This window comes from Apteryx mantelli, chromosome 1 (genome assembly GCF_036417845.1).
Source record: "Apteryx mantelli isolate bAptMan1 chromosome 1, bAptMan1.hap1, whole genome shotgun sequence".
NCBI classification, from domain to species: Eukaryota; Metazoa; Chordata; class Aves; order Apterygiformes; family Apterygidae; genus Apteryx; species Apteryx mantelli.
Genome location: NC_089978.1, coordinates 205,706,216 through 205,728,653, shown reverse-complemented (window position 1 = coordinate 205,728,653; position 22,438 = coordinate 205,706,216). Strand labels below are relative to the sequence as shown.

General features: G+C 36.2%; 1 protein-coding gene across 2 annotated transcripts in view; it reads left to right on the top strand.

Annotated features, from left to right (window-relative positions):
* CPNE8 (copine 8) overlaps positions 1 to 22,438 on the top strand; it is a 112,873-nt gene that overhangs the window by 40,442 nt on the left and 49,993 nt on the right. For both annotated transcript variants that reach the window (XM_067316036.1, XM_067316030.1), the window contains exons 7-9: positions 9,878 to 9,941; positions 14,453 to 14,556; positions 16,380 to 16,484. In XM_067316036.1, coding sequence (XP_067172137.1) covers positions 9,878 to 9,941; positions 14,453 to 14,556; positions 16,380 to 16,484 — 273 coding nt within the window. The remainder of the gene's footprint in view (positions 1 to 9,877; positions 9,942 to 14,452; positions 14,557 to 16,379; positions 16,485 to 22,438) is intronic.

The following is a 22,438-nucleotide window of genomic DNA, read 5'->3' as shown; positions in this document are numbered from 1 at the left end:
GCCTTGAAATAGAAACAGTTTTGATTATGCTCATGTCATTGATAAGATTAAATAATTGACTTCTATTTTTTAAAAAAAGTATCCCTGGTGCTTTAACATGAGTGCTTATTCTCTGGCTATCTTCTGAATTTGTATATTGTTATATTTAAGTAGTTGAAGTCAGAATTCTCTATGATAAATCACCTTTCTGTGAAAATGTGAAATCACTGTTTAACCCTGATGTTTCTTAAACTTTACATCCTGCTTGCGCCTTTTATTTTTTTTGGATGGTTTCAAGAATTGGGAGAATTATATAATCTATATATGTTGTTAATGTTGTTATATAGTGTTGTTATATAATGTTGTTAATATTTTTTTCCTTTATTTTCTGAGGAACTTCACCTAAGTACTTAGAAATGCCTATAAGGTGCTCATAGCTAGGGATGTTCAACCTTTTTATACTATACATAGATAGAGTTAGAGCTCAGTGCCACATTCTGAATAATTTCCATCTGTGGTTGAAATTCATTCAGTGTTGACTCCTTGCCAAGGAAAGGTAGCCATCGTATCTATCCAAATGAAGACATTAGATTGAATGAATCCATATCTCAAAGGATCTATAGATTTGAAGTGTGAGTAGATGAGTACTTCCTCATTTGAGAGGTTAAATAACTTTCATCTCAGATTTCTCAAAAGTCCTCTCCAGGTGAGAGTGCTTGGTGTCTAAATGATTGCATTGAAATGTAATTGTCATTTCATTTCTTCTAGAATATTTGCTCCTTCTGTACTTTAATGAATACTTGGATACTATATCATCTAAATCTGCTAGAATCCTTTGTTCTTGGTAAGGCAATAACAGTTAGCAGATCACAAAATTCAACTGTTGTGTAATAACCAATCACACCAGGATTATTAAATAAAATCACAGTTTTACTTCAACAAAAAATGAGTTAAAATTGATATTCTTTGTTAGAATCAAAGAGGCACTTACACAAGCAAAATTTCCCTTAAAAAAGTTCATCCTTTCTTTTATACTCAGAACCTCCTCTCTTGTCCATGGATGTGAAGTTATGTTGAATAAAGCTGCAAAGGGCCTTTCCTTAGGTATGCCCGTTTATAATACAAGTAATGTAATCTACCTTTTCATTTTATGTAACCCCCCCCAGTATCCGTAGAGTACCTTATTCCATTGGTTTAAATAGCCATTCATTTACATTGATATCACTCAACATTTACAAAATCTTTTGGTACTTAATGCATCTTATAAAAATCCTTAAGATCACATGGGATGCTGTTACAGATGCTGTTGTCTGAGCAGTGTTCTGCAGTTTAAAACAAACTAAGCACTGAGATTTCATATCAGAATAACGCAACCAAAACACATTTGGTCCTGCAGATTAACACATCATAAAGCTTTACTGCGTTTTATTCAAGCATCAGAAAAGAAAATCCTTACTATGTATTCAAAGCCAAGCATTCCTACTTTTATTTCTATTGTTCCTGATAATACAGTTCCCAACCAATCAGGTAATCCAGAGTATCAGGTATTTTCTATTTATTCTGCTAAATTTAACAAACACTTGCATAAGATCAACAGATTTCTCTGCTGCTGAGAGGGTTTTGATATTTGCAAACTGTTTCATAGGGAAATACAAATATTTAAGATATTTGTATTAGCAATACTTGATTTATAACAATACTTGATACTCTATTCTAAAATATGTTCCAGTAATGAAAAATAATTTACAATTTAATTTGTAATCTAAATGTATGCTACAAGTTTGGGTATGACACACTAAAAATAATCATTTAAAGACATAGTTGGACTTTTCTTTTGATTGTAATACCTTTTTTTTTGGTTTGGGTTTTTTGTTTGTGTTTGTTTTTTTAACAGTAATTGCACTGCAGTGACTGTTCCTGAATTTGGTTACTCTGTCTGCTGCAGTGTTCTTCTTGTCCAGTTTTACTGGGTGAATCATGAATGATATACCAGGGTTATTTTGTTTGCTTTCCCTCGTCACTGACTTCCTTGTAAGTGCAGATGAAGTTTTCAGAGTTAGTAAGCCTTATATACCTATAAGAACAATAAGTAATGTGTGAGTTGAATGTTTGTTTCTGGGATTCTTCAGGGAAGAGATTGCATTTGTATGTATTTCTTGAATATGCTGTCTTCCAGGTGACCACCAAGTGGATATTTGTCAATTGTTTGAAAATACTTTTCATCACCAGACTTCGGTAGAAACACCATAGATGGCACATGGTGGGACTTTGTATTCAAATAACAAGAACCAGGATGAGGATGAAGTGCAACAACCTCAAAAATCCAGGCTGTCCTTAGATATTCTTTTAGCATAAATACAAATAAAACAAAACTGCCTAATCAAATTATATTAATGATGGGTTGTTAATTTAATATATAATTCTTTTCTAAAGAGTCTCATGTCATAATTTTTTTTCTTCTATGTATATATTTAACTTTATTAGCCATTTTTGGTATTTAGGTGACCTTTTTATATCTATCTTTGATCAGTATGGTTTACACACTATTCATCTTTTCATCTGCATATTTTGTATCCTGTTCCTGCTAACTCCAAACTTAAACAGTAGTTTAAATAGTAGTTTTGTAGTCCTGTGAAAAATCTCAGAAGTCAATATTTTGTTATCAGTGTCCAAAACATGCCAGCGGTAGCATGATTTTATTAGAGACATTTTTTCTTGTTTATATAAAGAGCTTAATACCATTGATTAAAAAAATAACTAAAATTAACCTTTCCTTAGACTATATCAAAGAACTTGGTGATTTCTGTGGAGGTGGCCCTAAACTTTTCGGTTTGGTATTGAAAACAGTGAGAATAACAGAGAGAACACTCTATGATAACTACCATTTTTTATTTCAGTAAGTAGGAAACTCTCAATTGTCATCCGAGGAATTCTTCTCAATACTTGAATACAATTAAATTCTCAAATTTTTAAAACTCCAACACAAGTGTAAGCTGGAAAAGCATCTTAAGCTTTATGTTTCTCTAATTTAAAAATAATTTCAATTTAAAAATAATTGTTTCTCAAAGTCTTTTTCTACATCAAATAACAGTTCAAAACAGACAATTCAAATTGATAAAGTAAAATCAGATTTACATTACTTGTTCTAAAAATACTTTAGTCTTTTAATTCAATCTAAGTGTCCTTATAAAAACTTTAAAAGTCTTTTAAATAAACTAAAATATTTTTGTTACAAAAAATATAGTGAACATTGTAAAATTATATTTTAACTTTAGAAAATATTTTAAAGGGATTTAAACTAACACAATTTCAGAGACTTATGCATACCTGAAACAAATTCTTTTGAATCATAAATGTTAGGGATTGGTTAGCACTGCTTTGTGGAGAGTCACTGCTATAATTATGCCCTTCAAGTCTGGACTAAATTTTGTCTGTAAATGTCTTTCTTTCAATCATTTGCCTTTTGTACAAAGAAAAATTTCAACTATTCACCAGGACTCATTTATAGTACAGTTTATACTTAAAAATGCTAGTAACATGAAAAGACTTCTAGAAGACTTTCCCGAAACATTTTCTCATAGTATTTTATCAAAATCTTTGATTTGGCTTCTCTGTTTTACAATCAACTGCAGATGATTCAAATACCATTTGTAGCAATTGTAAACTGTTAGTTCTCTTGCTGAATGCTGTGAGTGATATGATCATTACTTCTACAACATCCTTTAGCAATATGATTCATGTGCTCTTTAATACTTAGAATTAAGGTTGATAATGAATGCATTTTTGCTCAATTCTTTGGAGTTCAGGCATAGTCCAGACATCTGATCGCTGTATTTACAGACTCAGTCTTTGTGACAAGTCCCTGGTAAACCCCCCTGAAACCTCTCCTGCCTCCCCCCTTCCCCAGAGTATGCCAGTACTTTACAGTTATAATATTACTCATTTTTAAATGGAGGACTTAATTATTGTAGACATAAACAGTTATATTATTATCATTACACGTCCCTTTTTTCCCTTTTCTGTAGTAGTGGGACTGTGCACACTGGGAATTACTTCATTTTCAAGGTAAATAAAAGCTTCAGCTCTGGGCATGAGGAAAGTTACAGTATCTGCAGTGTAATTGAGGAAAACTCTTAAAAGTCTACTATTTAAACTTGAAAACAGGACTATACACACAGTAATATAATATATGTTAAAACTAGTACTACTTTGCTTTATCACTTACTTAAATGACTTGAAAAACTACCCAGAAAAGGTACTTTAAGGCTGTGTCATCTTCTGTTGTCATCAAGGTTTGCAGATGATTGGTAACTGTTAAGTTGTCCTTCAACTTCGGTAGCTAATCACAAGTTATTTGCAATAAAATAAATATTATATACAACATAATGCTAAAAACTTAAAATGTAAAAAAAGAAAAACTAAACCCAAAGGACTGCATCAATATTATGAGTGTTAAATTACTGTTTAGTAGCTTGTGGCTATAGCAGAACAGTAGGAAACTACTAATTGTTATCTGGCTACTTCAAAACAACAACAACAAAAAAACCCAAAGAATCAGCTGATCAGATTTCTAATACATTCATGTAAAGTGGTTAATTTAAGTAAGTTGTTGTTGTTAGACAACATCTGTTTGTGATTCTCCACTTAATCCCATCTTGGATGTTAAACTTTTAAAAACCTGTCCAGGAAATAGCCCTGAGGGTAAGTAGTAACCTTCATAACAGCAGGGATGTAGAGTAGGATTGCTCAGTTAAAACATGACACTGTTAGCTAGTGGTGCTTGTAAGGGCAAGGAATGCACTTTAAGGGCCAAAATAAGGAGGAATCTTTGGGTGATTTACTTTGCTTGTCCAAATGGAATTGCATGCACTACAGTGCAGGCAGCATATGAACTATTTGTTTTAAAATATCTTCAAATGTTTCTGAACAAGTTGCATACTTCCCTTCTAGACTAATACAGACATGTTGGGTAGGATTCATCCGGTTAAATATGGGTTTCTTCAGTGTAGCTGTCTACCTCTAAGTAAGCCATGGTAATCTCCCTTTTATAGTCACTGCTGATCTAGTCAACATAGTCAGTGCAGTCTGAGTCATCTCCTCCAAAAGTAGTTGAATGCCATGGTTTAAGACCAAATGACAGTGTGGGTGGTAAATGGATTTGGATACCAAAACACTTTAATCACAGATGTATGGAATTCTACAAATTACATGACTTATTCTGTTGGAGAGACGATGTGTTCCAGGAGAGAAGTTGGGTATGTTAGCTTTAGGTTTCCTTACATGACCTCCCTGTTCCATGGGAGAGATGATGTGGTCCAGGAGAGAAGCCAGGTGGATCAGCACAGCAGTTCCAGCCATACTATGTGTAGACCTTGGCAGGAAAATGGAGTCCCTTGGGTTTTGTTCCACTCCCTGGGTTCCTCAGAGGTTGGAGAGATGGTCCTGGATCCTGGTGCAAGGTCATGGGGTCTCCCCCGCCCCAGAGTCTTTCAGGTACTCTGGTTATCCCCAACATTCTTAAGTTTGCTTAGTTACAGAGTTGGGCAGAGAATACCTTGTTGGTGATTAGTACATTCAGATTGCGCTGTCATTTTCTGATTAGCTGTTGTCATTTTTGGCGCACACAATCTGCTTGTTCTGGACACTTCTGAAAATACTTGCGCTTCTTGACAATGAACAGGTTGTTTGCATAGCTTGGCTGTCGATTTTCTTGAGCACACAAACACTATTTTGTTTTTTGGCAAAAGAGGTTGATCGTATTTTATTTACTTCTACTTAAACGAAGTTTAACAGGCTTATGCTAACAGCTATGCCAGCTAGGCCTAATGCAGGCTAACTGCCACAGTGAATTGCACTCTGAATTCCATTGACTCCTTTGACTAGCTCTCTAGTATGAAATTCACATTCACACTTTGAATATTCTTTGTCCTGTCACTTGAGATTGGAGAACTTTTTCTGTCCATGGTGCTGTCAAAGTTCATTAACAGTTTGCCTTTTCTGTTCTCTGCTCATGGGTGTATAAGGAAGACAATGTCCAGTGCTCTTCTAGTTCCAATCAGCTACCCTACTGAAGTAGCACTTTTTGTACTTAAGTGACTTGAGAAGGATGAATTCCATCTTCCTTTTGCCATCCAAGTAAATTCTTACATTCTTTCAAAATGAAAATGAGGCAGCTTGGAAATTTCAGATATATCTACTGTAGAAATGCGCAAAAGCCTTGTGTTATCCAGGAGCACATGGCCACCATGAACTGGCCAAGGCCAAGTCAGACTGCTCATTACCAGGGGACATTCTCCTAAAAGGTCTACTCTTAGAGGATATGCTTGTCCTCCATCTCAGCACAATGAATTTAAAGCATCTCAAGCCCGGAGGGCCACTGTTGTAGTGGGTTGTTAGGCAGGTTGAAACACATACTGTGTCTGTACTTCACAGTGAGAGCAAAAGTAAAGATATACATGCCTACACATTTTTCTTCTTTGCCTTCAGCACAGGCATGACTTGCAGTTTTGTTGGTCTATCCAGCACCAGTGGATTATGCCTTAGCGGCTTGAAGCCAATGCTACTTGGTCTTGGCAGGTGTGAATATATCTCCTGAACCTCCTTCTCAGGTTTTTATGCCATAAGGTCTTTGAATTTGGTGCAGTCTGCCTCAGAAGACTTTGTCTCCCCATATAGTACTGCACTACCCTGTTATCCCTGTGACTATGAGTCTTTGACTTCAAGAGCATAGTTCTTTAGTACTACACTTTATTTCACAGACTGGCCAGGTGCAGAGGTGAACATTTCTTTTGACTAATTTCTCTTGAAAAATAAAGCTACTCAGACAAGATAGGTGAAATGGGCAAGCTGTCATTTTAACCGTAATGTTTGCTCTCTGTACTTGTTGGGTTACTGGATTCATTAACTGCCTTCTCAAGACAAGTTACAAGCGCTATGTGTAAGATTAACCCAGCCTGGCCTTGCATGCCCCAGTTGTATTAGCATGAAAGGATGAGGTGCAAATATATCTACTTTCAGAAGGGGTACAGCTGTATTCTTCCCTCAAGAGACTGTCATCTTCCTGGAAATTATCCTGAAATGGATATTTGCATGTTTTGCCTTCCTAGAGAGAAGATACTAGTCACATTTACCACTCTGAGCAATACTTCTTTCAGAATCTAAGTGCGCTCTCAGGATTCCCTTTAATGAGAAGATAGAACCATTGCATAGCTTAATGAGCATTCTACACCAGCTATTCACGTATGATTGCCGTTGCCTGTTAATGAGGACATATTGGAACCAGCTTGCCTATTTTGGAAAGTTCTTTCTCCTGTCATCTTGTTGCCAACATAATTAATAGAAAACTCTCTGAACCCTGGAATAAAGACTTCCTATATACTTGTCCTATCCTCTTATCTGTGGTTATGATTGCCAGAAGGCTAGTTCTGTAAATTCAGTGATAAGACTGTAAATTTTGGAATGGTCTGAAAAAAATATTAGATTGTCTGCCTCACTGCAGTTTCAGCTTGCAAAATTACAGACTCTGTTTACCCTCTCAAATTCAAATTCCTGCAAAAATTGTCCTCTTTTTCTGACTTTTTCACTGACTCTGGATAGGTCCTCCTTTCAGTTTTTGTTAAGGCCCAAGTGGTCTTCAGAGGGTCCTTTTGAATTTCTTTAGTGCTGTAGGTGTGATGTCTCAGTCTTGTGGAATTCCCTGTTTTAAGGAGAGGATAGTCACTCCTTGAGGCTATAGTCTATCTAGAGACATGTGGATGTTTATTTGATAGTGGCTTTGTGTTCAGTTCCCATAACAGTTCTGTGTTCCTCAAAGACAGTGCAATTACTTTACCATCTTTGGGCTTCTTCCCATTTGCTATAAAGGCAAAATTTCTCATTTCATAGCTTATAGTATCAGAGGCCTCAAGTGAACCCTGTGCCATAACAGCTTCTGCCAGCAAAGCATTTTAAATTGCCTAAAAAGAAGTAATCACTTAGAACACTAACAGGTTCTGGGCCCTCAAAGCAGTAGGACCTACTGATATGTAGGTCTTCCTCACATTTTACTTTCCTTTATTCAGTTTGCACCCACCCTATTCACACCCAGACTGGCATATTTTCTGTATCTGAATATCAGATAACTAGTTAGACAGAATTGACAATGGATGTGCGATATAGATTGCCTCATTATGCTTCACAAACTCTAACCCATAACCTTTTCCAGAGAATCTTACCCTGAGAATTCGGTTTGCCTGAAGATAAACACTGTATTGTCACTTCAGTGCTACAGAATGAATTCCACTGCAGCTCAGGGCCAGAGATTCCCTAAAACTAAAGAAGATTAGCAGCATGCCCCATTTTGGGTTTAAACAGATAGAACTCTTGCATCCTCATGTTCAAGATAATATTAGTCAATATTTGCCTGTCACTTGGAAGGATTGGCTCTGTAATGATTAATCTGAAAGTAATGTATTTCATACAGTAATAAAAACAACTTGGCTTTTTTTGTATTTTCTCACATGGCATCATTGCTAGTTAAAGGTCCTTCCATTTGGCTGATCTCTTGCTGCTGAAGTTTTTGTCAGGGTGCTGATATTATATTTAAGGATGTTAATATGGCTTGATATATTAAATGGAAGGGTCTCACAAGTTTTATATATATATGAAATCCTCACTTAAAATTTGACCTCCAAAACTTGAATAGTTTCCGTGTGCATGGTTTTTCTTCTGTAATCAGACTTCCTTGTTGCACGAAGCATACCAGGTCCAGGAGAAGGGTCATGTTTCTCTGATTATTGGCAAACAACTGCAGCAGTACAAGAGCAGCATTCTCTGATGTATTACTTACAAAATTCAACATCAACTTGTAAACAAGTTTCAGTGAACTTCCAAAATCCTTGCATAACCTTGCATCATTTTTTGCTCCTCTATTCCTAATTTCTAAACTTTAACCTGCTTATAAGCACTGTTTTCCCACCAATTCTTTTCCTCTTTCTCTTTCTTTCTGTCTCCCCTCCCCTCCCCTCCCCTCCCCTCCCTTTGTCTCTTTCTCTCTCTTCTCTCTTTTTCTCCTCTCTCATCTATGCAGATTACAGATACTATGGCATAGTGTTGCTTAGAAGTTAAAATTATATAGTGTGCTCCACCTCAGTTTACTCATTTCTGGAATGCTTTGCTGTACCAGTATCTTGCTGAACTTACTTGGAGTGCAGGACTGTAAACAATTTCAAAAGTAGGCTTTTGAAGATTAAGGAGAATATTGAATGAAAATAAGAACAACAGTAAGTTCTTACAGTGATTTTTTGTCATAAGAGAAGAACATGAGTGCCTTCTAGCTCTCTTAGAATAACCTAAAAAGTATAATCAAATTGAAAATGCAATTTATCTTAATGCCTTTTTGGAAAGTAATTTTATTCAGATACTTAGTTATTTTCAAGAAAGAGGTAAAGGTATAAATATTATGTACCTTCATAAGCATTTCAGAGTAAATGGCTTTGCAGAATAATACTGGTGTATTTTTTAAAATTTATTTTTGACATTTTGTTTAAGGAAAATTTGGAAAAGAAAGCTTTTCACAAATCTGTAAGTTGTAGAATTGTCTCTAAATGTCAATGGGAGGGTTGAGAATAGTTATCTCACCCCATTTTAAGTTTTTGTGCTACTTCCTTTGAAATTACATAGGTTTAAACTAATTTGTTTTATACTAGTTAAAAGGAATATATAACTCATTTACAAGTTCACTTAAGATAAACCAACTTTTTTACACAGGACAAGTGAAAGAAAAGTAAAACTGCATAGTGTGCCATCAGTTTTGTTACCTGAAAACTTACTTTATGTTAGTCTTTGTCTGTTGTAACTTTCATTAATGATATTAAGGTATTGAGGTGATATACTTTTTTTTTTATTTATTTTCTTGCAGAGGAATTCCTGGGAAGAAATGTGGAACAGTTATAGTAACAGCAGAGGAACTGAGCTGTTGCCGAGTAAGTATGTGTTCATTCCTTTTGAAAAAATAAAATGATTCTGTGATTTAAAACTGACCAGGTTGTCAACAGTACAGTATATAAATTGCCATTTTATGATATCTGTAATGCTATTTTCTTCCTATTGGTTACTCTTACTTTTAGATAGTAAAGAAAGAAGCAGAGAACAATTTGAAACATAAAGTTTCTGATTTCTAAATGAATTTTAAGTCTAGTCTTTGTTTCCCAAAATAGTCATATTTTAATCTCTTAATCTCCAAATTTTAACAAAGATCCATCTGTTTCAGCCATGAATTTACATTTCCATTATGGGTTATTGATGTTGCATGAACATCAAAGTAAAATTCTGGCTTTTTAACCTTATAAATAAAAAGGTTTATGCTTACTATGAATCATATTTTCTTAGAAATAGGAAATTAATGTTTATTGGAAAATGTTAATAAGATATTTGAAAGAATCTCCATAAAATAAAAGTTTAAACAGTTTTCTTTAAAGAAAATGAAGACTGCCTCATGCTATTAATGGCAGGTGCCTACTTATTTAATAGAAAACAAAAGGATATCTCAGCGTATGGGACAAACCAGGAAATTTGGCTGGTTAAGGGAAGAGACATGGTGTGGTCATGACCTTCCCCAGGTGAGTCACCAGTTCTCCCCCTCCAAGGGCTCCTGGAGGACTGGGTTGGACAAAAGAGGAAGGAGGAGAGCTTACAGATTCAGAAAGCATGTGGGGGCTAGGCTAACTCAGTTGTTTCCCAGAGCCGAAGGAGCTAGCAGCAAGTCATAAATCATAGGGCAATAGAGTGTGAAAAGAAGAATGAGGAAGGATTATAGATACGGCTGATAAAGAAGGTTGATGTGTGAAGGGGAGTTTTGAGGAGATCATCAAGGTGTGGTATGTATTGAATGAGGCTGTAAGATGCATCTTAGAAGAATTTGCAATAACAAGATAGTAAATCTTAAATTAATAAAGCAATATCAGGAATTTGGTGTGAATATACAGATGAATTGGAGAATATAAGATCAGCTACATAAACCTGCAAAAATATCATGAGGCTTGAAGGGATTTGTTTGCGGGGCTTAGTTTATGAAGTGTGGTGACAGTAGGCGGGTAATGCTTTATGTCTTATAGAACTTCTGACATTTTTATGGGGTAATAAGCTGTTAATTTTTTCTATTTATGCAATAGTAATTTTTTTTTTTACTAACATCTGGTATCTAGTCTGTTTAAGTCTTTCCCAGAGAATATATCAGCAAATACAAAGTTACCAAATCTGATAACATGAAAGTTGGCACTGAGCTCTCTTATACAGAGGTTTTAACAGCAGGAATTTCCTGTGTTACTAGTACAGATGATAAGTATGATCATGAAAAGTGCCAGTTTTTCTTCTTTGTTTTACATGGACTCCAACTTTTGGAAGTAGGAACTGACCCAGTTGTTCATGCTTTGTCAGATGACAAAATGGTTATACAATTTAATTACTTTGCTGCAGAAGTTGTGCTCCTACTTAACCATTCTTAAGACAAGTTTGCCATCACCCTGAGCATTTATTGTCTCTATTAGAAGAGACGACAGACTGTTTTTTCCTGGTACTCTGGGTTTCTCTCTCAAGACTGACATTGCTGTTCCGGTTGTAACACACTACTTAAAAGTGACAAATATATGCCCTTAAACTCATCATCAGATTCGGCTTTTTTTTTTTTCTTTCCCTTTAATGCGGAAAAATACCAGATGCCTTCCAAGGCTTTCACATTCTTCCAGGTTCACCCCAGTCAAAATTCACTTTTATGATCACTTTGGTTCAAAATCAGTGATGGGAGTTTATGAAATATTTGGGACTCAATGTCTGACTCTCTTGCGCTCTCTTCTCCTCTCTTTCTCAGTCTCTGTCATGCTCTCCTGCAGGTAGTCTTAGCAGTCTGTTGCACTCCATCACCAGCTGTAACATACTTTCTTTGTGCTATTATCTTACCTAAAGATGCTCAGGATTTGGATTATTTCTTGTCTGATATTCTGAGCTTTTTGCCAAAGTTAAGTTCATATTCACAATGGCAAAGATTTTTAGAATTCCAGGATTGTTGAGGTTGGAAGGGACCTCTGGAGATTGTCTGGTCTAAGCCCCCTGCTCAAAGCTGGGTCAGTTAAAGCAGGTTATTCAGGACTGTGTCCGTTCAGGTTTTGAGTATGTCCAAAGATGGAGACACCACAACCTCTCTGTTCCAGTGTTTGGTCACCCTCAGAGTAAACAAGTTTATTCTTATGTTTAAGTAGAAGTTTCTGTATTTCAATTTGTGCCTGTTCCCTCTTGTCCTTCCACTGGATGCTACTGAGAGGAGTCTGGCTTCTTTACTACCTCCCATCAGGTATTTATACATAAGATCACCCTGAGCCTTCTCTTCTGGAGGCTAAATAATCTCAGCTCTCTCAACCACTCCTCATGTGATAGATGCTCTAGTCCCTTAATCATCTTTTTGGGCCTTTGCTGAACTTACTCCAATATGTCCATGTCTTTTGTGCACTGGGGAGCCTAGAACTGGGCACAGCATGGCAGATGTGGCTTCACCAGTGCTGAGCAGAAGGATCACCTCCCCTGGCCTGCTGGCAACACTCTGCCTAAGGCAGCCCAGGAGGCTGCTGGCTGCCTTTGCCTCAAGGGCACATTGCTGGCTCATGTTCAGCTTGCTGTCCACCAGGACCCCCAGGTCCTTCTTTGCAAAGCTGCTCTCCAGCTGGTCTTCCCCCAACCTGCACTGGTGCACAGGGTTATTCCCCTCCAGGTGCAGGACTTTGCACTTCCCTTTGTTGGACTTCATGAGGTTCCTGTCAGCCCATTTCTCCAGCTTGTTGAGGTCCCTCTGAATGGCAGCACAGCCTTCTGGTGTATCAGCCACTCCTCCTGGTTTTGTATTATCAGCAAACTTGCTGAGGGTGCACTCTGTCCCATCATCCAGGTCATTAATGAAGATGTTATACAGTATTGGCCCCAGTATCGACCCCTGGGGGACACCACTAGTGATTGTCCACTACTGGTGACCAGCTGGAGCTGGACTTTGTGCTCCCGGATAACAACCCTTTGAGCCCAGGCAGTTCAGCCAGTTTTCAGTCCACCTCACTGACAACTTAATCTAGCTTGTACATCGTCACCTTGTCTGTGAGGATGTTATGTGCAACAGTGTGGAAAGCGTGGCTGAAGTGAAGATAAACAACACCCACTGTTCTCGCCTCATCCACCAAGCCAGTCATCTCATCATTGAGGTCTATCAGGTTGATCAGGCATAATTTCCCCTTCATAAATCCATGCTGACAACTCTCAGTTATCTTCTTGTATTTAATCCTGGAAACTATTTCCAAACGTATTATTTGCTCCATCACCTTCCATGGGATCGAGGAGAGGCTGACCTGTATTCTCCTTCTTATCCTTGCTCAAAGATAGGAGTGTCATTTGCTTTCTTGCAGGCCTCAGGAGCCTCCCCTGAATGCCATGATAATTGAGAGGGGCCTTACAGTGACATCATCCAGCTCCCTCAGCACTCATGGGTGCCTACCATTAGGTCCCACAGACTTGTTGAATGTGCAGTCTCTTTAAATGCTTCCTAACCTGATCCTCCTCTACCATGATTAAGTCCTCCTTGCTCTGGACTTTCCCACTGGTCTCAGGTGCCAAAGATTCCTGAAGGCAAATCTTACCTGTAAAGACCAAGGCGAAGATGACTTAGTACCTCAGCCTTTTCCATGTCCTTTGTCACCAGGTCCCCCCCATTCAGCAGTGGGCCATATTTTCATTTGTCCTCCTGTTGCTTCTGACGTGCCTGTAGACTTGTTTATGGAACATAGTCTTTCCAGTAGGCCCCGCCTCAGTTAGCTAGTGAGTCTCCAGGTTTATCTCTAGTTCTTGCATTTATAGTCTCTCAGGCATTCTTATCTTGTAATTGACTCTGCCCTAAAGGATGACCATGTGTGACCTATCAGCCTGCCTGGTCACAGCAAAGAAACTTTTCTCCTTATTTATCATCAGAATGGGTGTATTTGGTATCTTCCATGGTCTTTTATGGAAGCTTCTAGACACTTAATAGCAAGCTGCTAAGCCATTTGCTTTACAGGGGGAAGAGATAGACCATTGCAAATTTAAGTCACTGAAGGAATGAGGCTTAGTCCTGTCGCACTGGAGTTCTTTAAATTAATTCTAACACATGTTCCTTTCCAATGTATCTACTTCCCTAAGTATGCAACTTTGGATGTTAAAAAATACTAGAAAAACCCTGAGTCATTTTGGTCTAGAGCTTTATACTCCCTTTACACTCCTCTACAACTTTTTGGTTCCAATAGTGCAAACTGCACTGCATGTATATTGCAAGAATGTGATTGTGTAGAGATCGTCTAGAAGGCTTTTACCTCTCTTTTTTTTTGTTTTCTATTAGAATGATTAGTAGTCAGTTATTTTTGGTTTTGTTTCTTTTATAATGTTTGCAAATTGTATGCTATATGTAATTTTTCTATATTGCCCATTTCAGGATTCGGTTCTAATGCAATTTTGTGCAAACAAACTAGACAAGAAGGACTTCTTCGGGAAATCTGATCCTTTCCTTGTTTTTCATCGGAGCAATGAAGATGGCAGGTAGATAGATGCATGTTAAGTATTTCTGCTGCTTAACAGTAGACAACGTATTTATAGCTGGTGATACAGTTTTCATTTTTTGATATTTGTCTGATTAAGTTGTTTTTCTTTTGTAATATTTGTTGAATTTAAATATATCATGTTATGCAATATTGAAATAAAACTGTTGTAACAAACAGATCAAATGCTGCAACTAGGGATTTTAAGAGTTGAACATATGGCAGATGGAGCACTATGAAAATTAACAATAATAAAAATTATTAAATTGTATGACTTTTGCTAATAAGTAGCATGCCTTAAACAGAATTCTACCCCAAAATTGTAGAAGAATATGCTAATGCTCATAAATTGTTTTAGGTAAAAGTTCTTTATACTGAAAATTTGGAACTATCTTTTACCTTTTTGACAGAGTTCTAGGAAATAGAAGAATTTGAAAATACCTCACAACAGAAAATTTTGTTTAGAGATGGCTGTTGGCTGCATCCATACTTTAGTTCATTAAAGTAGATAAGTCTCATCTGTTCTGCTACTAAGATTTGACAGGCTAACTTCTGGTCAACATACTGCTTATGTGGGGGTCTGTTGGCAGATTAAGTTTTCTTGGAAGTTGATCGTCCTCATGTACAGCATTGTCTCAAACCGAAGGCTAGTCATGTTTTATATCACTTATTTCACCAGCTTAACTGGAAAAGTTCTATGTATGAGTATATGCATGTCTGTTCCCTGTGTTTTTTCTCTCGGAGGCAAACTACGGGAACAGCTTCCTGAAAAAATGCTGAATATCTTAAATTGCAAGCCTAGAGGAGGTATGGCTCCATTGTGACATTAACGTCATTAGTAGAATTTCTCTGGGCAATATTGGGAATGCTGGTACGTGTGGTTGCTCTTGGCCTTGAGTACCATGCTTCCCCACTTCCTTCTGAGGGGTGAGTGATTAGCTGCTTTCTCTGTTAGTCTCCTGAATCTGTCAGGAGGTTAGGGGCAGCACTTCTTCCGTGGGAGCTGGTGCTCCCCTCTCTGTCTCATAGCTTCAGAGAGGCCTTCACAGTAATAGCCAGGATAAAAACTAGGCCTTTGGAGCTTAAGGAAGGTATTCCTTCTAAGGAGGAACTTTGGTTACATCTGTCGCTAGAGTTTCAGTAATGATTTCAACAGTGATCTTGCCTCCTATTTCCTTTTGATTACTTCACTTCCCAAGGTAAGGGTTCAAAATATTTATTTCATTTCTGCATCATGTAGATCATCATTTAGAGAAAGCAAAATGCATTAAAACAATTTGTTATATTTTACTGAGAGGAGGTGAACATGGGATCTCACGGAGGCTTATATGTTTTACCTGAGACACCCCTGGTTAAAATCATATAAATAATCCTGGGTACAAGCCTCAGAAAGCCATGATTTCATTGGCTGAGTTTCTTAATCATGAAGCAAGAGTCAGATCTTCACCAGACTGCTTTCTTTCTGGATCTGTGACTGATTACTGGCTGCACAGTGAGCTGTTTAAACAAGTGGGATGGAGAGTGCTCTTGCCTGAAATAACTCACTGAATGGCTGTAATCTTGTAGAAGTTATTGTGTTTGTTTTTTTTTAAACGGGGCTTAGAGTTGCTTAGCACCCTACTCTGTAAACAATAAATTGCTCTCAGACAGGTCTGTCCTTCTCAGTATTCCTTGCTTCCCTTCTCCCCTGATTGCATTGCGTTTCTTTTTTCTTAGATTTTATTTGTATGTTGTGTCAGTGAATACAGATTTCAGCTCTTTTGATTCCCAGTTTGATTACAAAAAAGAAGTAAATAAATACAAAATATACCTTTTTTATTACAGTTTTACGATCTGCCACAAAACAGAAGTTGTAAAAAATACGTTAAATCCAGTGTGGCAGGCATTCAAGATCTCTGTCAGAGCACTGTGTAATGGAGACTATGACCGGTAAGCTATAGACAAAGCTTTCTTAGCATACTAACAATTTTTTTTCTAACTTATGTATTCTTTTATATGCAACATTTTCTAAGCAATTCAGTTATTAATGTCATTTAGGTTATTTAATCAGCATTTTGAAAGGAACAGTTAGAAAGATAGACTAATATGAAGAAGGGGCGCTGTTACTAGTACACACAGGCATTTTTTGTAGTGTTTTCGTGGAAAGCAAACACTGATGATCTGCCTTCCTTGGTAAACAGTGTTACTTCAGAAGATCCTGATAAATTAAAGCCTTTAAAGTACATAGATAAACAAATGAGAAACTCAGATAGTAGTTACCATCATGGTCAGATTTGAAGTTGTCGGCTATCCCATGCAGAAGGATACATCTTTGAAAAACATGATAGTAATATCATTACAAAGCAAATCAGTTAAGTCAAGGAAGTATGGATATTTTTAGATTCTTTGGAAAATGGACATGTTAACTTCTGACAACATCAACAAGAAAAATGTTTAACTACGTGCTGAGGATTCTTGTTCTATTGTCACCATTCATAGTTTTAAAATGCACTGAGATACTGGTTTTATTACTGTATAGCAATTAAATGTCTGGTAGTTTCTCTCTGCTACCTGAAATTTGGAGTACTAAAATTATTTTAGCAAGACTCTGAGGAAGTACAGACTCATCAGTCCTAATTCTTTTAGCAGCATATAATATAGTATTTAGGTTAAAATAATTAAGGAGGTGTGAGGGACATGTATGAAGACTAGAGTAAGAATATGAGTAGTCATTAAGCTTCATGCAGTAGATAGGGAGACAGATAGATGGTTAGATGTGCTAAAGGTTCAATTCAGCTTTACATAGGCTGAGTGAAAGATAAAGGATAAAAAACATAAAAGATGCAAAATGTACATGTCTGCATTTCAAAGGCAACCTTTCAAAAATATTGTTCGAATGCCATGTAACCCCTAAACATTGTTGTTTATTTTACTAACTTGAGATGAGATGGTATGATCATGTCTTCTTATCTTATATAACTTAAGGTACTTATATTATTGATTAAGATAAAAAAGAGGAGTGTAGTACTGCATTCTTCTAACCCTGAACCAGTGTTCCCATCAGCAGAAGTCTAATCCTTTATTGAAATGTATTGCTGAATGTAATCAATGGGAAATTAAATAATATTTAATTCTAATTAGTGATTTCCCTATAAGTGAGTCTTTGAAATGATCTTTAGATTGGAATTTAAGTAGTTTTCTTCTCTGCCTCAGTTTTTATTTTCAGTTTCTATCTGCATAATTATCATTTGTTCATGTACATTTTATGTTACTGTAAAAGCACATGTTTTTGCCATGTCATATCTCTATTGAATTATTTTATCAACCTAATTACTCAGTGAAATGCATATAGTAAAATTATTTCAGCTCTTACCATCAAAGCCTAATGTTTCTGGGGTATATTCTTTTAACTTCCTAGCTAATGGCAGGGGATAAACAGAAACCAAAGCTAGTACTGACCTGTGCTTCAGTTGACTGAATCTCAGTAGTCAATATGAAGAAGCAGGAGAGTAAGAAGTACTTATATTTGCTAAGCTAAGCAGAGTGCTTTCACAGTAATAAACTTAAAGATCTTTATAAATCTTTATAAATTGCTTATTAAAACATCAAAAGCTAATTGACTTTTTTTTTTTTTTACTAGGAAAATGGGTATTTCTTTATCATTCTTTTGGGGAATGGCCATTCTTAGTGTGTTCTACTAGGTCTTAGTTGCTTTATTCTATCTGTGATACTATTTCAATACTTGATGTCATGTTCCTTCAAACTGATTAAAGGGAAAAGAGTTCTCCTACATTCCTGACACTCTTCTTGGGTAGTACATTTTACAGTCCTTGTAAACAGCATTGTTAACTCTTTCATTTCAATTCAATTAAAATGTGTTAATTTCATAAGTACATTCTAATCAAATAAAATTTTTAATGTGTACAAAGATTCATGTGCATCAGGCTTAAGCAAAATAGTGCTCAAGACCCTAGTTTCTGGCACCTGCACTATTTGTTGTATTAAAGAGAAAAGGTTTTCATAATAATTAAAAAAAGAGATATTGTGGTTCAGGTATATTGAAAAACTTCACCATTCCAAAACAGAATTAAAAAGTATGATAGCATGCTTCAAATTATAGTATAACTACTGTTTTCTCTTGTTGATTCTGCTTTGCATAATGTGCTCAGTGAATACCTTATGAATAAATGACTCCATGAAACCCTAATCCTGCTTGTATCATCATGCTTCAGATCAAGAAATATTCTTTAGCTGTCAGATTCATTTAAATTAGCTGATGATTTAAAAGAAGCATCCAAAGGTTTCAGGGGTTCTTTATTTGAAAACTTGTCTTTCTAAAGGTGAGGATTAGATTCCTAAACTCAGCATGGTAATACACAGAAACACAGAACCCAAATGTCACTTTCAGATCATGATAATTTCACAGATCAAATTTTGGTACTCTGGGTTCTGTGATGCGAAGGGTGAGAATAATGTCATTGAAAGAATATATCAACATTCATTCTGTTCCTTCTTTCATTTGCTTTTGGGGAGAGTAAATCTTCAGCGGCTATTTTAAACTTCTGAGTGAGCTCTGTCCACTTTTCATTGCGAAAAGGCCAGAATTAGCTTCATATTTCTCAAACAATATAATCATACAATATCTTTTCAGCCATACCAGGAATTTCAGTGTATCTCTAAAATTTTTATTCTCTTCTTTCTCTTTCCTAATATGAGCTCTCCAATTGCACTTATGCTCTGTTATTTTCTGTATGAAAGTTTTAAGACAGAATCATCCTAAATCCAAATCTTGACTGAGCTTGATTTTTTAAATTTAAACAGAGAAACCACCCTCCAAACTGGGTCCTTTAAGACATACTAGCAATGTAGTGCAGGGTGAATTATTAGAATTTGCCAATTGAAAGGCCTTTAATATCTAGCATATATCCTTGCATATATCAGACAAAATGGGTGAAACTCAGGATCTGTGATCAATCTTTTTAATATGAAGTAAGTTTTGAGAGAGGAGCTCTATTCAAGGAAGAGCTGTTCTTTCTGAAATCCCATTTCTCAAGATTCTTCTCAAGAATTTATCTTGATAATATTAAGAATTTATCTTAATTCAAGTTTCCTTTCTGAGATGATTTGGGTATTTGAACACAAATTTGCAAGACAATTTGAAATTTAAGTTCTGTTGACCCTTATGTAAGTCTTAACTTACTAGTGTGTCTTGTCTGTCTTAATAATCACAGTCTCTGAAATCTGGAAGTAAAATGATGGATGTCTAGTGAAAAAAATCTTTGTGATATTGCCTTTCTAACTAAATTAAACAGTTTCCTTTCAAGGGTCAAATATTTGTTTGGATAAAGTAGGTTTGGAGCTGTTCTTGATTTCATTCCACAGCAGAGCAACTTTCACTTTATTCTGCTGAAATTCTAACATAACTCCACCCCAAACTGAAATAAGGATAAAATGTAACAAGTGGTGTGGTCAGAGCCCGTAAATTTTAATTGGAGAAGAACCAATTCTTTCTGCCTATTTGGGAATATCAAAAAAAAAGTAAAACACATCTAGGCTTGAATATCTTGCTGTACATAATTTCAGCTGTTAATCAACCTTATCCAGAAAAAGTCCCTTTCTAGTAAATAAAATTGAACCATATCTCGTATGAAGAATGGGGAACAGCTTCTGTGGAAGCGAATTATAAAGTAATTCCTTGGATTCCTGTCGCCTCTGATAATACCACAGACCTGGTGACTTCACTTCATGTGGAACAGTGTTCTGAAGGATAAAAATAAGCAAGTCATTGTTTAAAAGACAAGAATCTTGAAGGCATTATTTTTCTATCCCAGGCCTCACTTCATTTGATGCTGGCTGGGTTTGTTATCACTGATTGTTGAATTTAATTTTATATATGTGTATGTGTGTATACATATATATATATATCCTTACTTTGTCAAATAGTGTGTGTGTGTGTGTGTGTGTGTGTGTATATATATATATATATATATATAAATAAAATTTCTGTAGTAAAAGAAGATCAGTCTATATATTATTTCCATCCTGATATATTTTTCCTTATTTTTCCTTATATTTCATTAGGGATGTTGATGATAGTATGCTCTATAGCATTTGCATTTTAAGGAATGCTCTCTTCAAGTAACTATGTAAATCAAGATTAATCCTTTAAATTGGGAGATTTTTGTTTTCAGATTTGTCTACTTGCTTGTCATCCTGGAAACAAGAATAATTATATCTGTCCTCAGAGGTTCATTTTACTTATAAGGAAACATCATTTTCCATTTGCAGCTTTTACATGTGTGTAATCTTATACCTGTTCAGGAAGTGCATAAATAATGTAAAGTAATGCAAAGTACATGAGCTTGCTTATTAGGTTTTACTTTTAGTTAAATTGTTTCAGTATCCTGATTCACACAGTAACCATTGCAGATACATCAGAGGGATGCCCAGGAAACTGTATGGAACCATTATATACTTAACCTTTTTCCTTAAAGAGAAGTTTCTTTGAAAACATGTCAATTAGTAATTATTTTATGCCGCGAAAAAAAAAATAGATCTTTATATTTTTTATATGTGTAACCATTGGAAATACCTTTTATTGTATAAATGTCAAATTCTGTTTTGTGCTGCTCAAAACTTTTGGCCTTACCATCTACTGAAAGTGAGCCCAAAAGTTAATTATGAGTTCTTTAAAGAAGTTATTCATTTTAACAATTTCAATTTACTAGTTTTATTAACATTGACTAACTTTGTCTTCTAAGAAGTGTTAAATAGGACCACTCAATTTTTTTCTTTGTTGCCTTTGTACATATTGTTACCTTTTCTTTTGCAAACTGGCTTATAAAATAAATCAGTTCTAACGGCTTCCGCTTCTCCTCAAGTGAAAATACTTCTTTCTTTTGACTCTGAATCCTTTCTCTTACTGTTAACACTTTCATGATGCTTTCATGACTTCTTAATATCGTAATCGTTATGGGAGTCCTTTTCCTTAGTATGGCTGAATGGAGCTTTTGATCCCTTTGGAAGACTGTAAAATAATTTTGACTGTGTTCCGTTGCTATAGTGGTGACGTGCTGCAGTTGACTGCATGGTAGCCACAGTGAGCCACAACTGCAGTGATTTCATGGAAAGAACAATGCATGTTGGTGTAGGCTGCACTGTGAGCAACTGAGGTCAGTCATGGAAACAAAGCCTAGCAACTTAAGGAAGCAAGAATGCTGGAAAGAAGAGAGCTCTAGTCCTGTTCAATTCTGATATAAATGAAATAAATTCTAATTAGCTCTTCCACTGAATGAGTGTTTGCACTGGTACTTGTATTGGTGTTAACATTTTATAACTTAATTTGCCCACCGGATCCTGGCTCACTAAGAGGAAGGTGAACATGCCTACAGTGCCTAGGACAATCTGTCAGTTCAGGGAAAACTACTTCCCAGAGTCTGCCCCTGCCCTTCCCCCTGCCCCCACATCTGCTGACCCTATTCTAGTTCTAGGAAGTCAGAGTCAGGGTTACTTACTATAATCTGATGGTTGAATGGAAGGATTAAATAACTATCCTCTTGGCTTGATATGAAGTCAAAGGAATTGCACTGCGCTCCTCTGTTCTCTTTGGTCAGATAGCCAAGCAACCTTCTCCTCTTTATTGTGGAATAAGAGGAGGATGGAGTTTTAAGACAGGAAAAGTGCAGTATTTAAAGGACCACAGTTTTCTTTCCTCTGCAGCCACAGATGGAGCCTTCACAAAATCATGTGTGGGTCACACACTGTTTTCAGTTTTCACCACTGTAGAATATTTAGTAGAGGTCAATACTGAGCTGTCTACCACATTGAAGCTTTATTCTGGTCCAGAGTATGTTTTTTCATTCAAGAACTAAAGTGTATGGGCTAGGCTTCCTTACTGCTTTAAA